General features: G+C 40.7%; 1 protein-coding gene across 16 annotated transcripts in view; it reads left to right on the top strand.

Annotated features, from left to right (window-relative positions):
* The window catches only part of SNCAIP (synuclein alpha interacting protein), a 138,645-nt gene that overhangs the window by 73,224 nt on the left and 50,993 nt on the right, over window positions 1–14,428 (top strand). For all 16 annotated transcript variants that reach the window (XM_070233188.1, XM_070233194.1, XM_070233184.1 and 13 more), the window contains exon 3: window positions 7,450–7,522. In XM_070233188.1, the coding sequence (XP_070089289.1) occupies window positions 7,450–7,522 (73 nt within the window). The remainder of the gene's footprint in view (window positions 1–7,449; window positions 7,523–14,428) is intronic.

Here is a 14,428-nt window from a genome sequence, read left to right as displayed (position 1 = left end):
GGTTCTAGGCTTGGGGTAGATGACACAGACATGGTCTGTCCTCTCACAGAGTTTACGGTACATTGTAATAACAACCGAGCGTATTATGAAATGTCAAGTTAACTTCATGGTAGGTCACATTTAATTACAATATCGAACTCCAATCTTGATAGTCTTTATATTTTGGTGGCAATTAATTATTGGCTAACAACTAAAACTAGACCATCCTTGAGGTTGAACCAGATTTACGGCTGGACATCTGACCTACTGCAAGATAAATTTCTTTTGTAATTCTTTTGTAATTTGTAATTTTTGCCTCAATAGTTGCAATTACTTTGGCTTCATTCTTATTCATTTTTTATACTTTTCAATATAAATAATAATAGCATTTGTTGAACAGTTACTATGGGTCAGTCACTATTCTCCACGTTTTACATTATTAGCTTATAATCTTCACAGGCACACTCTGATGTAGGTACTATCATTAGCCTGTTTTACAGATGAAGAAACTGACATGCAGAGGTTAAGTAACTAAGATTAATTAGCTGGAAAATAGTGAAGTCAGGATATAGCATGGGCAGTCTGGCTGTAGAATCCATGTACGTAACCACTGTATTGAAAAGGACTTGCCCTGGGCCCCTTGGTCACCTCTGGTAGTTCCAGTTCATGCAAGTCTCTTCTCATCCATGACGACTTCTCACAGTAGAGGGAGATCATTCAGTACTGTGATCTCACCACCTTTACCAGTGTGAACCTTTGTCATTTGTCTGAACGCACATATTAGCGTAGCAATAGAGTAGTTCCTGGTATATGCTCTTGAAATAGTCAAAGAGTTATAGTTTTCCCAAATACCAACCACAAGCAATGTTTTAGGATAAAAGAATTTGATTATTATTAATTTTTTAAAACCTTTTTTAAAAATTGGCACCTGAGCTAACAACTGTTGCCAATCTTTTTTTTCTTTTTTCTGTTTTGTTTTGCCCAAATCCCCCCAGTACATAGTTGTATATTCAGTTGTGAGTGCCTCTAGTTGTGCTATGGGGGACGCCACTTCAGCGTGGCCTGATGAGCGGTGCCATGTCCGTGCCGAGGATCGGAGCCTGCGAAACCCTGGGCCGCCAAAGCAGAGCACACGAACTTAACCACTCGGCCACAGGGCTGCCCTTGAAAAAAACCCTCTTGATAAGATTAAAAACAAGGAACAAAAGCAAAAATCAAATGCATTGAAAATAGGATTATTTATAATAATTTCCTTCAATGGAGCCTAAAAGGTAGAAAAAATGTATTTAAAGCAGACTGGGATGGATATATGAAAACACAGATCACCGGTATCTGTACTTTGTAGAAGTGGTGGTTGAAACTGTGGGAGTCAGTATGATGGCCTGTGAAGTATGGAATACAGAAAGAGAAGGATGTTCCAACGAAGGAACTGTGCAGAAGTATGTCCCACGTGGTAGGAGAAAAAGAGGTTTCTACAAAACAGACTAGAAAGAAGTTTTTAGAGATATAGGAGGAATACTGAGGGAGCTAAAAAGTGGGAAGGAATTTAAAGAATTTAAAGAAGGAAGTAGTCGATAGTGGGAACTAAGTCATAGTGGGGAGATAATGGTAAAAAGAAGAGTTGAAAAGTGCCCACTGAATTTCCGGATAAGACTCATTGGTGGCCATAATTGAAGCAGTGCCTGTGGGGTGATGAGACAGAAGCCATGTTATGGTGACTGGAGGCGTAAATGTAGAGGTGAGGAAGTAGAGACAAGAACCAAGACAATGCTTTCAAAAAGAGGGCTGTGAACACAAGAGCAGGAAAGGCCCTGGTCAGCTGGGGAAGCAGCCTGTCTGGAGGTGGTGGAATGCCTATTTATTTTCATAGGATCAGGGGAGAGAGCCGATGTTGAGAGAGTGGCTGAAGAGAAGGAGAAAAGAGAGGATGATGGCAGAGATGAGTCCGGAGGAGATGGGAGAGAAGGGCCTGCGTACAAGCAGAGGGCTAGCATTGAAGGGGTGGATTGTTAATACCACATCCTCAGGGAAGGGGCAGAGAAGCATGATTTGTTATGGAGGGTGGGAAGTCAGGACACCCCTTCCTGAACTGAAGAGCAGGCCCTTGAAGGGGAGGTCAAAATTTTAGAAAAATACTATGTTTCTGAAAGTCTCACTTCAGCTGTGTGTTTTTGCTTTCACTACCAGCTTTGCATGCACACTTTATTGTCGTTTTATTCTGTGTCTGTTGAGATGCCTGCTTGAATATTGGAAAGCTGTGTGAGAAATCATGAATTTCAGGATAGTTGTTTGGATGACTGATTTAATTGTTTCTTTTGGAAACTTAATGGGATCTTAGTTGTTTAAAAGTCTCTAGCTTGAAAAGGTGGGATTTTAGTTCTTCCATTTTCTGTGGCTCATTACCATTTGAGTAATGTCTGCTTGTTCACCCAACTGGCCCTAGCTGCCAGGAGTAGGGGCCAAAGCTTTTCAGTCCTGAAAATATCTAGGGTAGTCAGGGATCCCCATAGCCCAATGTAGAAATCACACACTGTTATTATGAATCTGATGCGTGTTCAAACTATTTTGCATGGCAGAGTGACAAAATCGACTGGCGTAGGCTGGGATGTGTAGGATTGTCTTGCGTCATATCAACTCTGTGTAGTTTGCAAAGCTAAGTTGCAGTGTCAGCCCTTGGCCTTGGGCTTTCTTGGATAAGGAAAGACCAAAGAGAAGCCAAGTAACGTGCTGAGACTGGCCGAACTGTCCTTCCTTTACTTTCTAGTCCCAGCTCAGCCCCCCTCTTCCTGCCGTGTTGATTCTCACATCTTGATCTACTGAGCTTAAAATCATGAGAGGAATGAAGATGAGGAGGGAAGGCTGTGGTACACACATGGAAAACAGGTCAGAGAGAACAGACAAAAACATTTAACACCATTTTACAGCTTACAAATTGACTTCACTTACATTATCTCATACAATTATCTGTCTTATAGATAAGAAAACTGAGCCCTAGAGATATGAAATGATTTATTTTTCCAGAACTGCAGAGTTAGTAAATGTCAGAACTGGGTCTTGAATCCAGATCTTCTGGCTGCATATCCATTGTTCTTTATACAAAAGGCTAAGGCATCAACCAGCACTCATTAATATATTAGAAGTGTTTTTTCTTTTAAATATACCACTTACATTGCTAGAGTTGTACTTATGGGTTTTTCTAAGAAGATTAGTGCTATATAAATATTAACTACTATCATTATTCCTATTATTATTGCCACTCAAATCATGGGCTCCAAAGGGGAATTCATTTTATTCAGTTCAATAGGTACCTAGTATCTTTGGTAGGTAAAATATTGTCTACATCCTCAGGAAGCAGAGAAAGCAATTACATAAACATACAGGTAAAATGTCATGTGATGGATTTTGTAATGGACATATGCCTAGGATAAGGTAATAGTATAGAGCAGCGTTTCTTGAACTTCATTATACATCAGAGTTACCTGGATCATTTGTAAAAACAGATTGCTGGGCCATGCCCTCAGAGTTTCTGGAATGGGGCCCAAGAATGCGAATTCCTAATAAGTTCCTAGATGTTATTGATACCCCTGGTCAGGAGAGGACACTTTGAAAGCTGGCATTACTTCCATCTGGAGAGTCAGAGAAGATACTGTAGAAGTGATAACCAGGCAAAGCTTTAAGAATTAAAAAGCAGTCTCCTAGTGAAATGAGTGAAATGGCATTCCAGATAGATGGTATAGACAGGTAAAACAGTAGATAGGAGATCCACAAGAAATTTGGTATTACCACAAGCAAAGAGAAGTGGACAGTGGTAAGAGATGAGTCAGAGCTCATGGAGGGTTTCATGTGACGTGCTAAGGCACATGGTCTTTGCCCTAGGCTGTGCAGAGCCACCAGAGGATTTCAAACAGAGAAGCACCTTAGTCAAATTTGCATTTTAGAAAGCTAGTTAATTCTAGTGCAAGTATGGAACCATGGGGGAAATCCCCACTTACTACCTAAATATGAAAGAACTCCTTTGAACATAATACTGTGTTCATAATACTATGCCAAGGGATTAATCAAATGTGTGCATCTTGGTATTTCAGTCAAACAGTTAAGAAGTCACTGCCTGCCATGTGTATATACAAGTCAAAGATATCCTCCTTTCCCTTGGGCATTTGGGAGAGCCAACACTAACACAGAGAAAGCAACAGAGCACATGGCTAGGCAGTGCTTTACCAAGGGCAGAATAGAGAAGGGTAAGTAAGGGCTGAAGCGGTCAGCCAGGATTTCATGGAGAAGACAGAACACAAGCTGACCTTGAAGAATGGTGGCATTTGCCTGACCAGACGAAGGCATTGCAGGCAAGGAAGACCCCAGAGTAAAGGATCAGAAGGAGAACTAAACTTTGAATGCACAGTGACATTGAAGAAGCAGAGGCAACTGGTCAACCTTTGGCAAGGGGCTCTTCTTGAGACTTGATGGGGGAATGGAAAAGAGGCTTGGATCAGAAAGACAGCTTCCATAGGGAATAACCTCTGGAAGATTTTTAGAAAAAGGATAAATGAGAGCAACATAGAGATAGGAAATACAATGCTTTCTCAACCAACTGTAAGCACCCTCTCCTCTCTTATCACCCAAGGATAATATGAATCAAAGGAACAGAATATAAAGGCTTGGGTTGAGGTCAAGAAATGGGGAAGATACATTGGGCTTTGGTTCTGATAGGGCCAAAAAGACAGTAGTTGCTGCCCTGGGAGCTGGCTATTGTCCTGAGAAGGAGGTGCATTGGCAATTTGACAGCTGCTTATAAAAGGCCATCTGCCCTGTGAACTGGGATGAAGGCCTGGGAAGCGTTCCCTTTCAGCTCCCAGATGGTAACAAATGTGCTAGTGCAAGGAAGATTCTTGGGTCATTTGCTTGTTCCCAGCTTTGCAAACATGAAAATGTTTTTGCATGTTCGTTTTGTGAATTGTATGTTTCCTCTGCATCTCTTCACACCTCAACTTAACCATCTTTATAGCATTCCCTTAAGCTTTATCTTCTATCCAAAGAGCAATGTGTGTGCTTACTGAAACAAATCCACAAATTGATTTTTCTTATGTCTTTATAAAGAATGGGGGATTTGTTCACAGTGTAGATTGGAGTCATTGCAGAACTGGAGAATTTGACATTCTGTATACCCTTACAATTACCCAAAACTTCGATTTTCTGGCCAACACATCATTCTTTTCTTAGATTGCTATACTTTTTATTTCCATTACCAGGGACAGCATGTGACTTTTCCTTCACAGTCATTATTCTCAAAGAATTAAGGTATATGCTTTCACAAAAGTGACTTCCTCTATGACCATGGGTGGAGAGGCAAAGCCACCATGTGTGATGTAGGTTGAGGCGGTGGGTGGGGCTCAGCTAGGCTAGTCTCTGCCTGTGGCTCAGTCCCCACACCAACCAGGCAGCCTGTGCTATTCAAATTTAAACCTCCTCAAATTAAAACTTACTACCCACTATGAACCTTTGAGGTCATGTAGGAAGAGTTAAAGGTACTGCTAATAAATCCCAGATTCTGACATGCCTGACTTTGGTGTGGGAGGTGGCAGTTAGGATGCCTGTGGCTGGAAATGCAGATAGCAGCGCACCCGGTTTAATCAAATATATATCATGAAGCCGGATGAGCAACCTTATTGAATTTATCATTAACTATATTTAAACACAATCTTAAATTTCCTCTTCATAAAATTTTGCCTTAGAAGAAAAGCAAAAAAAAAAAAAAAAAAAAAAGAGAAAGGTAAGTCTGCCAAAGGGTATTTCATGGGACACATGGCAGTTGAAACAAAAGGCCCAATTTTAATTGAATTATAGACTGCATAATTATTTAACCTATACCAGCTGGTCTCAAGAAGCTACCAGATTCCTTAGAGAGCTTGTACTTGGCCAGAAACATAAGGTACCTTATTAGTAACAAGAAAAATGCCTTCTGTACCTGTGTTACCCCCAACCCTCAAAGAACATAATGTGAAAGGAAAAAGATCCTTGAAGTTCATTTTTGATTTAAGAGGCAGTCCTCCCTCCCTCCGAGTATGTGAGTGGATTTGCTAAAGCACCTGTAGTCTCTGAGGAACGGCCAACATAAACAGGATGTTATTGCATCAGACAGGTAAGAATAATTTCTCTAATTAGTCACCTGAGATTTCATTTTTCACTTGCAAGTACTAGAAATTTAATTTGTGTGTGATGTGCAATTGGCAAACTGACAATAGCTACAACTGCCCCTCCCTCTGTCTTGCTGTCCTGGTACTGTGTGGAAGGCACTGGGTTGGGGGCGTTGGGGAGGCATCTCAATGTAGATGCTTTGCTTCATCTATCAGCATCAAGCTAACTAAAGCACCTTCCCATTGACAAATGTGACCTAATTACACATTCCTCACTTGTAATGCTTGAATGATCCTAATGAGTTTCCCGTGATCATTTTTCTTCCAGATTAAATGTTTTTTCTCAATCCCCCCAAATTTTGCAACAGTGAAGAAATTCATAATACATTCTCATTTACGTAAGAACATTGTTCTTAAAGGTACAGAGCAAAATAATTTTAGGAAGCTGTATTTTATGAATTACAGAATGATTGAAGACAGTCGCTGACTTGGCCTTTGATGAAGGAAGAAGTCATCCTGTTTGTTTTGTTTTAAAATACTGTTCTCTAAAGAAAGATTGATTGGCATCAAACGTAGTCCCCATAAATCATAGCTATTGATTTTACATTTGTTTTAGCTCTTCTGATTTTATGCTCCCTTATGTCATAATTTGTTATCCTGATAGCTGGCGCCTGAGTTGGTGCTGGGGCTGAGCCTGCAAGATGGTTTCTTTCAGTTCAGGCTAATCTATACATGAAACAGATGAGCTTTCATACACGGAACCATGCTCCTCTCACTTTTTATAATGTTACCCTGGCATTTCCCAAGGAGATTACAGATGCCACACAGTAAAATCTGTGACAAGTGGCAATATTAGGGACGTTTGCATAGTCTAATCAGCATGGGCACAGATATGGCTGCTGGCTGCCCTGGGTGCTGCAGGAAGCGGGGTGCTCCTCCCATTGGCTTTTCACACCAAGACTTGCTCTTAGGATTCAGAATGCAAATATTATGACCATCTTCTGGAAATTCTCAAGGTCAGGAAATTCTTCCATCTTCCACAAGTAGCAGAAGTGATGGGAGATAGAATGTCTGTTGGCTACACCCCACCTTTGTTAAAGAAGGGCTGGCCAGCCCTCTTTTTAATCTGCATCTACTTAGATGCTTATAGGTAGAACTTGGGATGCTGCCAGGTCACTAAGTGGCCCATTTAGGGCAAAATTAGATAGACTTTCTGGACATACATGTGTTACTCAAGTATCATTTCTTGTGTTTTGAGTTTCTGGCCAATTTGAGTGAATGTAATGCTCCCGTTTTAAACTGCTATTTTACACCCTTTCTCCTCTGGCTTTCCATTCAGTACTCAGTCACATCACTCAAGACCATCCCAGAACTGTGCCGGAGATGTGATTCGCAAAGCGAAGACAGATCAGGTAGGTTTACTCCTCATCTCTCCTCCTTGTCCTGCCTTTTTGGGTGTGGAGGACTCCTGGAAGCTGTTTCCCCCCACACTGCTCCTGCTTTCTGTTTTCTTTTTCTTTTACGGCTTCTCCACTCACCCCCAACCCTCAACAAACAGATGTTCGGTCATCTTTTGAAGGCTAACAGGACAGGGAGGCCCTACTGAGGACTCAGCTGTATACAAATAAATGTAGACGAGCATCTCAACAGTCCCAAACCACAGTATACGCAGCAATTTACTGAAAACCCGAGAAACCATTGGTGACAAAACATAATGATGCAGGCGCCAATGAAAAAATGTTGGATGCGTTTACTACCCATATGGCAAGGACCAGCTTGGGTGATGGTGCTTTGCCAAAGTCTGAAACCCTATCAGGGATGCGACATGATAGAATCTGCAATAAGGCATACTGTAACAGTTAAGATTAAAGCAAAGCTTTGGAGTTTAATAGTGTAAACTAAACAGAGAATTATGGCATATAGATGAAAACCAGCTGGTTGACCTTTTCTCCTTGCACACCCTCCCACCCCTGACAAAAAAGTACATTCAGGGTTGTTTTTCCCTCTGTAAATCAAATTAAGCCTCTCTCCTTTTCTCTCTGTGATGGGCAAAAATGAAAATAAAAAAGGATATTGATGGGAATGATACCATGGCATTAAACGATGAAATAATGTTTATTATTTTTCGAAGTAATTACTCTAAGGCATCACCATTAACCTTGCCAAAGCTGGACCTCCTCTGATAGTAACTAGAATCCTGAGAATCATGGGTGATGGAAGGCTTAAAATAATCCTTGAATTATGTGTATGATGTTTAAAAATAAATAGATGGTCCTTACCTATACAACTACTAGAATTCTAGGCCTTTCTGACTGAAAGGACTTGTGCAGAGTGAATTTACTTTTCTCCTGGACAGTTTGTTTTCCTTTGACATTTTGCTTAGATGAGACAAGGAAAATAATTAGTCTTTCCACATTTGTTTATCTCTGTATTTTTTGTGTGAGTGAAAGTAATGCTTCAATGTTTGGGTCAGAAACAGCAGAAGATAGTTTAAGTTCAAATAAAAGTTTTCATTTACCTTCAGGATTTTTAAAATTTTTTTAATTTCAAACGCATTCAAGTTTCTATCGGGTTTAACAGGGACCTTGGCCATAACGCTCATCAGGATGTGTCTCCTTAAAATGCATCACCAGATTCAGGGTTGAACCTCTGACTGTGATCAGTGACAGAGGCAGCAGACTGCAGTGGACAGGCCACCAGCCTCAGATCTGGGTTTGGGTTGTGAGCTAAGCACTGTTAGAATGTTTATATTATAGACGGGCAGACTGAGGCACAGAGCAGAGAAGTTAAATATTTTGCCAGAGTCACACAGCAGTTAAGTTGCAGAGCTGGGATTCAAATCCAGGACGTCTGACTCTAGAGTCTCGTCTCTTATCCATTACAGATACTACCTCTCAGATAGTTGGACTTAGTGACATTAATTTAATTTTAGGATATTATCCTTTTAAAACTTTAAAAATCAGCATTTTTCCTCACAATTAAGTGGTGAATTTCTTTTGTCTGTTAAATAGCTTTCCTTGCTTACCAGGTTAAGTGAATTAACTGAAGCTTTTAAAAATAATTTTTCCTGGGACTTGTTTATTCCATTTTCTCCAGATCTTGTGACTTCTAGCCACTTCCACAAAAGGTGTTATCAGGCATTTCTTCTCTGGTTGAGATGGAGGCCAGTTTCAAGTTCAGAAGCTTTTAAACTTTACCCAGAGCACAGACCCAGTGCTCGAGGTAATCAGCAATAATGAGACCTGACAGGAAATGGATGTATGAGGGAAAGACAAGGCCTCTTACTGGAATCACATATATACCTCCAGTTTGATGCACCATTTAGAGGCTGGTAAACCACTTTCTAATAGAGCGAGAGTGATCCTAGAAAAAGAGACACATGGAAAAATCCATCTCTCCACAGCATCACTATAGAATGACCTGTGGGCTTCTTTAAATGAAATTTCAGCATTGTAAAGTTTTCACAGCCATTTCTGAAGGAATTGTGGTATTCTCAATTTGCTCCATGGACATGTGGATGTAGAAATAACCCCTCCATCCATCCAGTCTTTCTTGTTTCAACCACTTAGGAAGAGTTTGCTCCAGGAGTGCTTGCAAATTTCCATCTTTGTGGTAATCTTTTCAAACAGATGGCAGCCGAAGGCGCATTGGCTTCTGAGAAGAGTCCACATCTTCTTTTGGGTGGGGCACCCTCTGGGGAAACTTTTCCCCAAACCTCCTGTCACTTAGAATATACTCCACCAGATAAAGACAGTTGTTTTTACCTTTCTAAAGTTCGTTAAGCATTTTCTAGTTTGTGCAGGTTGTCAAATGTGAGCGTCCATCCTTGTATTACCAAGTCTTTGACCAGATGTTCTTGAACCCATTTTTTATTTTATTTATGCATTCAGCAAGGAATTGTTGAGTGTTCTCTATCCCGGGCACTGAGGACACGTTAGTGAACAAGACGTAGTAGACAAGGCCCCCCTTCTTCCAGCACTTACATTCTAGGGGGTGACAGACAAAAGGCAAGCAAATGAATAAATAAACCAGATCATTTCAGATAGTGATGAGAGGTGACATGAGGCAATGTGATAGAGTAACTTCTACAAGTTGGGGAAGGAGATTTGGGGGCCAGAGAGTGTTAGAAAGACCCAACCACGTGAAAACCATTGAAGAGTGTTGAAGGCAGAGAAACTAGCAAGTGCAAAGCCCCTGAGCCAGGAATGAGCTAAGCATGTATGAGGAAGAAAAAGAAGCCCAATGGCGCTGCAGTGTGGTGATCAAAGTGAGGAGGAGGGCCGGGATATGGTTGGGGTCAGACTCGGCAGGGCCCTGTAGCGCAGGGTACACAGAGTTCAGACTTTATGCTAAGTGCTGTGAAGAGCACCGCCAGCAGGATTCCAATTTTGCTAAAATCCTATTCCCTGGAAAGGAGACTCAACATGTGGAATTATAACTCTCAGTAGAAGAAGGGACCCTAAAAATCATCAAATCTGAGAGAGAGAAAATGAGAAAACAGACAATAAAAGCAGATGGGTAAAATGAATGTGGATAAAGGGTATACTGGTGTTCTTTGTACTGTTTTTATTTTTTCAACTATTCTATGCATTTATTTACAAAAGAAAACATTTTTAATTATTTATAAATAAAAAGTTTTTTTTAAAAGACAAAAAAATCATGTAGTCCAAAGTGCATCAGATCTTTGAAGGTGATCCTTATCATCCTGGCTGTGGGCTCACCCAGCCTGAACTTCATCACCTCAGGGAGAGGGAGCTCACAGTCGCTTGAGGTCGCCCATCTGTAACGTTTAATTTCTTTGTTCAGCCAGGATCAGTGTCCCTCAAATTTCCATCCCTCAGTCCTAGTTCTTCCTTTGGAACCAACGAGAATGACACTCCCTCCTGGGAAGGGTGCCACTAAGTATTTGGAGGTGGCAGTCACCCTTGGTTTTGTCCTCTCCAGGTTAAAACTGCCCCCCAGAGTTGTGTGTCCTGCTCATTCTTCTTGCTCTCTTGTGGATGATTGAAGTTTACCAGCATCCCTCTTAAAAGTGGGGCAGCCAGAACTGAACCCGAGGTCACTCCACGTATGGTCTGGAGTCAGAATCTGTCTCCCCACACAGAACAGCCCCCAGGGCTTACCACGCCTTTCCTGTCTTCCCTAGTGGGCTATAAAGACAAGACTCATGCTTGTCCTTTCTGCCTGATTTTCAGGTGTTCTGAGAGGAGCAGGAGTGTCAAATGAGTTCTCTTGGTGACCCTTGGAAGCCTCTCTGTGAGACGTATAGCCAGGCCTCATCCGGCTTCACCCCTGGACCCTGGGCCAGCTCCACAGTGGGCTCTGAGAAAGGCAAATATCAGACACCTGGGGCAGTGTTCTTGCGCCTTCCACCAGCTCACTGATGCCCATGAGTCTGCCCTGGGAGTGCCCTTCCTTTAACCGAAGGCATCGATTCTTGTTGAAATCCGTATTTTCCCCTGACGGAGATAATATTTTAAACCGTTCACCATCAATTACACTACACTATGGCTACATTTTAAATTTTTGTGAGAAAAGTTTTGAAAAGAAGTGTGAAGGTATTGGAGATAACCACAAGAAGGTGGGGGGTGAAGAACTAGGAACTGGAAGCCTGAGAACAAACTTGGCGTGTGTGTGGAGCTGCACAGGTGTTATTGAGATTTCCGAGTTATCTCTTAGTGTACCAGGCGTTATGCCAGGTCTCCTGTAAACAGCTTATGTCTCCTCCAAGTAATTCTCCCAGGGAAGACCATTATTATGCCCATTTTATTGATGAGGAAACTGAGGCTCACAGACAGTAAATAATTTGCCCAAAGTTCTAGAGCTAGTAAGTGCATTTGAAACCAGGTCTGCTGACTCCGGAGCCCTTATGAGGAGCCATTATCTGAGTAAGAACTGAGAAGTAATTATCATCCAAGGAACCACATGTGGCTGGTAGTGTGGGTCAAGGACGTTATGTATGAAAATTTTTCACCTATAAAATAAAGTTATTTGTGAAACATTTGCATGTATTTTCTGCTTAATCCCTGCTACTCATGTAAGAAATGAGGATGGCACAAGGCAGTGAGTGTAACTCTGCTCCACAGTTTTCTGCAAATGAGGACTAAAATACGTTATGTTGACATATGGTATTCAAATCAAGCATATTCAATTTCATTGACTTCGAGCTTTTTTAATTAGTTGGACATTCAAATACACATTTGTTTCAATTCATGGTGCTTTAAATGTCTTGTGATTCTTTCAGAATGTGTATCTGCTAAGCTCATTGTATGATTTTCTTATGAAAGAAGGCAGATAAATATTAATGCAGCTTTGCATCTGAGAACTTAGATGCGCTGAGGTTGGAAAACTCAGTTATGTAACAGTAATAAATGGCCCTGGGATGCATAGGAAAAGAGATTTTGAAAGAATTTTAATACCTCAGTAATATCACTTGAATGACAGTGAAGGAAAACTATACTTTTTCAACTTTGTATCTGGTAAAAGTTATTTCGATGTATATTTTAAAACATTGCAAATTTGCTCTATTTTTAGTCCCTGTGCATGCAAATTTTGTGACAAACTCTGAACCTTTGAAAATATATGGTTTTATAAGATTTTCAAGGATTTTGGCAAGCATCAAAAATAATACGTTGACATGAAATTTATCCTCTAGACACTGCAGTGACACTGATAATAAGTAGATAAATCTCCTGTTTTCAATTTTATTAAGATTTAATGCTAAAAGCATGAAAGGGAAGGGTGATATGACAGTTTAAATTGAAAAGCCCTCTGATTAATCTATTTCACATGATGTAATATAAAATAGACTCCAAAGAAGAGGGAAACACATTAAGATCTCAATCAAGAAAATTGAACACTTCAAACCGATACAGCAAAGAATCTAACATTTATGACAAAAATCTCAGTTTCTTTAATGATAGTGAAAATCAACATACAGCAAAAACATCTAGATGAGAGTATTAGTCAAATAAAACCATTATTTTTAATTTTATTCAACAAAATTATAAAGGTGATATAATCTACTATAAAAAATGGAAAGTAAAAACTACAATTAACTCTGCCACCGAAACAAAATTACTGTATTTTTTCTAGTATTTTTTTTTTCCTGAGGCATATTTTTTATATCATTGTAGTCATAATGTATGGACAGTTTTATCTGCTACTTTTTCTGGTACTGCAGCAGGTACATGGCCATCATTTTGAATGAACCACAGAACTCAGCCGTGAAACTAGAGCTACCCCCTCTGTCCAAAAGGAGAGACCATCCCTGACTTTAATCCATTAACACTTTGCTTATGTTTCTAAGAGAAAGGGTGGAAGTCGTTTGGGGGAAAGATGGGAGCAGGGGGTGGCAGGAAAGTTAAAAATATAACTGAGTTAGTGTAGAAAATAATGAAAGGGGCTGGAGAAGCAGAGCTTAAATACGTTACATCTTTGCCCCTTCTTCTCTTTACTTGATCGTGTCTTCTTATTTAGCCATAGCTATAATTACGTGCCACAGCTCCCTAATATTCTAAAAGGTTACCAGCATTGTGGAATTAAGAAAGTCAGGAATGAGACAGAATTAGAGGGACAGAACATTTAGGGGAAAGGACTGCCATACCATACCACAGTCTCCTTCTCTACGCTTTGGTTTATTTTTATTGGACTCTAAGAAACATATCCCCATCCCAAAACTGATAAAGAAATCTCCTCTTGGTAGAAATGAGTTCAAGGATATCTGCAGTAAGGAAGGATGAGAAACCGGAAGTACAAAGAGAAGCATTTAGGCAGGGAGGGAAAGAGCTGAACATGAGTACTTGTTGGGGAGGGGGGTTGTTACTAGTTTTGGAGCTTTATAGCATCTCTAAGAGCCCCCCCACTTCTTGCTGAGAGCATATCCTTTTTCTTTTGTCTCCCAATATTGAGTGGGCTCTGTCTCCCCATTTTCAGTGACTCCTCTTTGCCCGCATACCTCCTTTGCCCTGACTCTTCCCTCAAAAACAAGTCATAAAAGAAACTAAAGTATTTTAGAACCCTAGAATCTCATAGTTGAAGGATCCTCAGAGAGAGTCAGGAGTTATCTACAAAAACCCAGACCCTTCTATGGCAGTTGATGGCTCAGGCCCTCACCTCTCACAGTGTGGTGCAGGACCAGCACCAGCACCTGGGAGCTTGTTGGAAATGCAGACTCTCAAGCCTTGCCCCAGACTTCCAAATCAGAATCTGCTTTTTAACAAGCTCTCCAGGTGATTTATTTGTGCATACTCAAGTTTGAGAAGCACTGACTTAGGCCACCTCAGTGCTAATCCATTGTCCATGATAAGGTATGGTGA

Source organism: Equus caballus, chromosome 14 (assembly GCF_041296265.1).
Source record: "Equus caballus isolate H_3958 breed thoroughbred chromosome 14, TB-T2T, whole genome shotgun sequence".
Lineage (NCBI taxonomy): Eukaryota > Metazoa > Chordata > Mammalia > Perissodactyla > Equidae > Equus > Equus caballus.
This window is presented reverse-complemented; position numbering and strand designations above follow the sequence as displayed.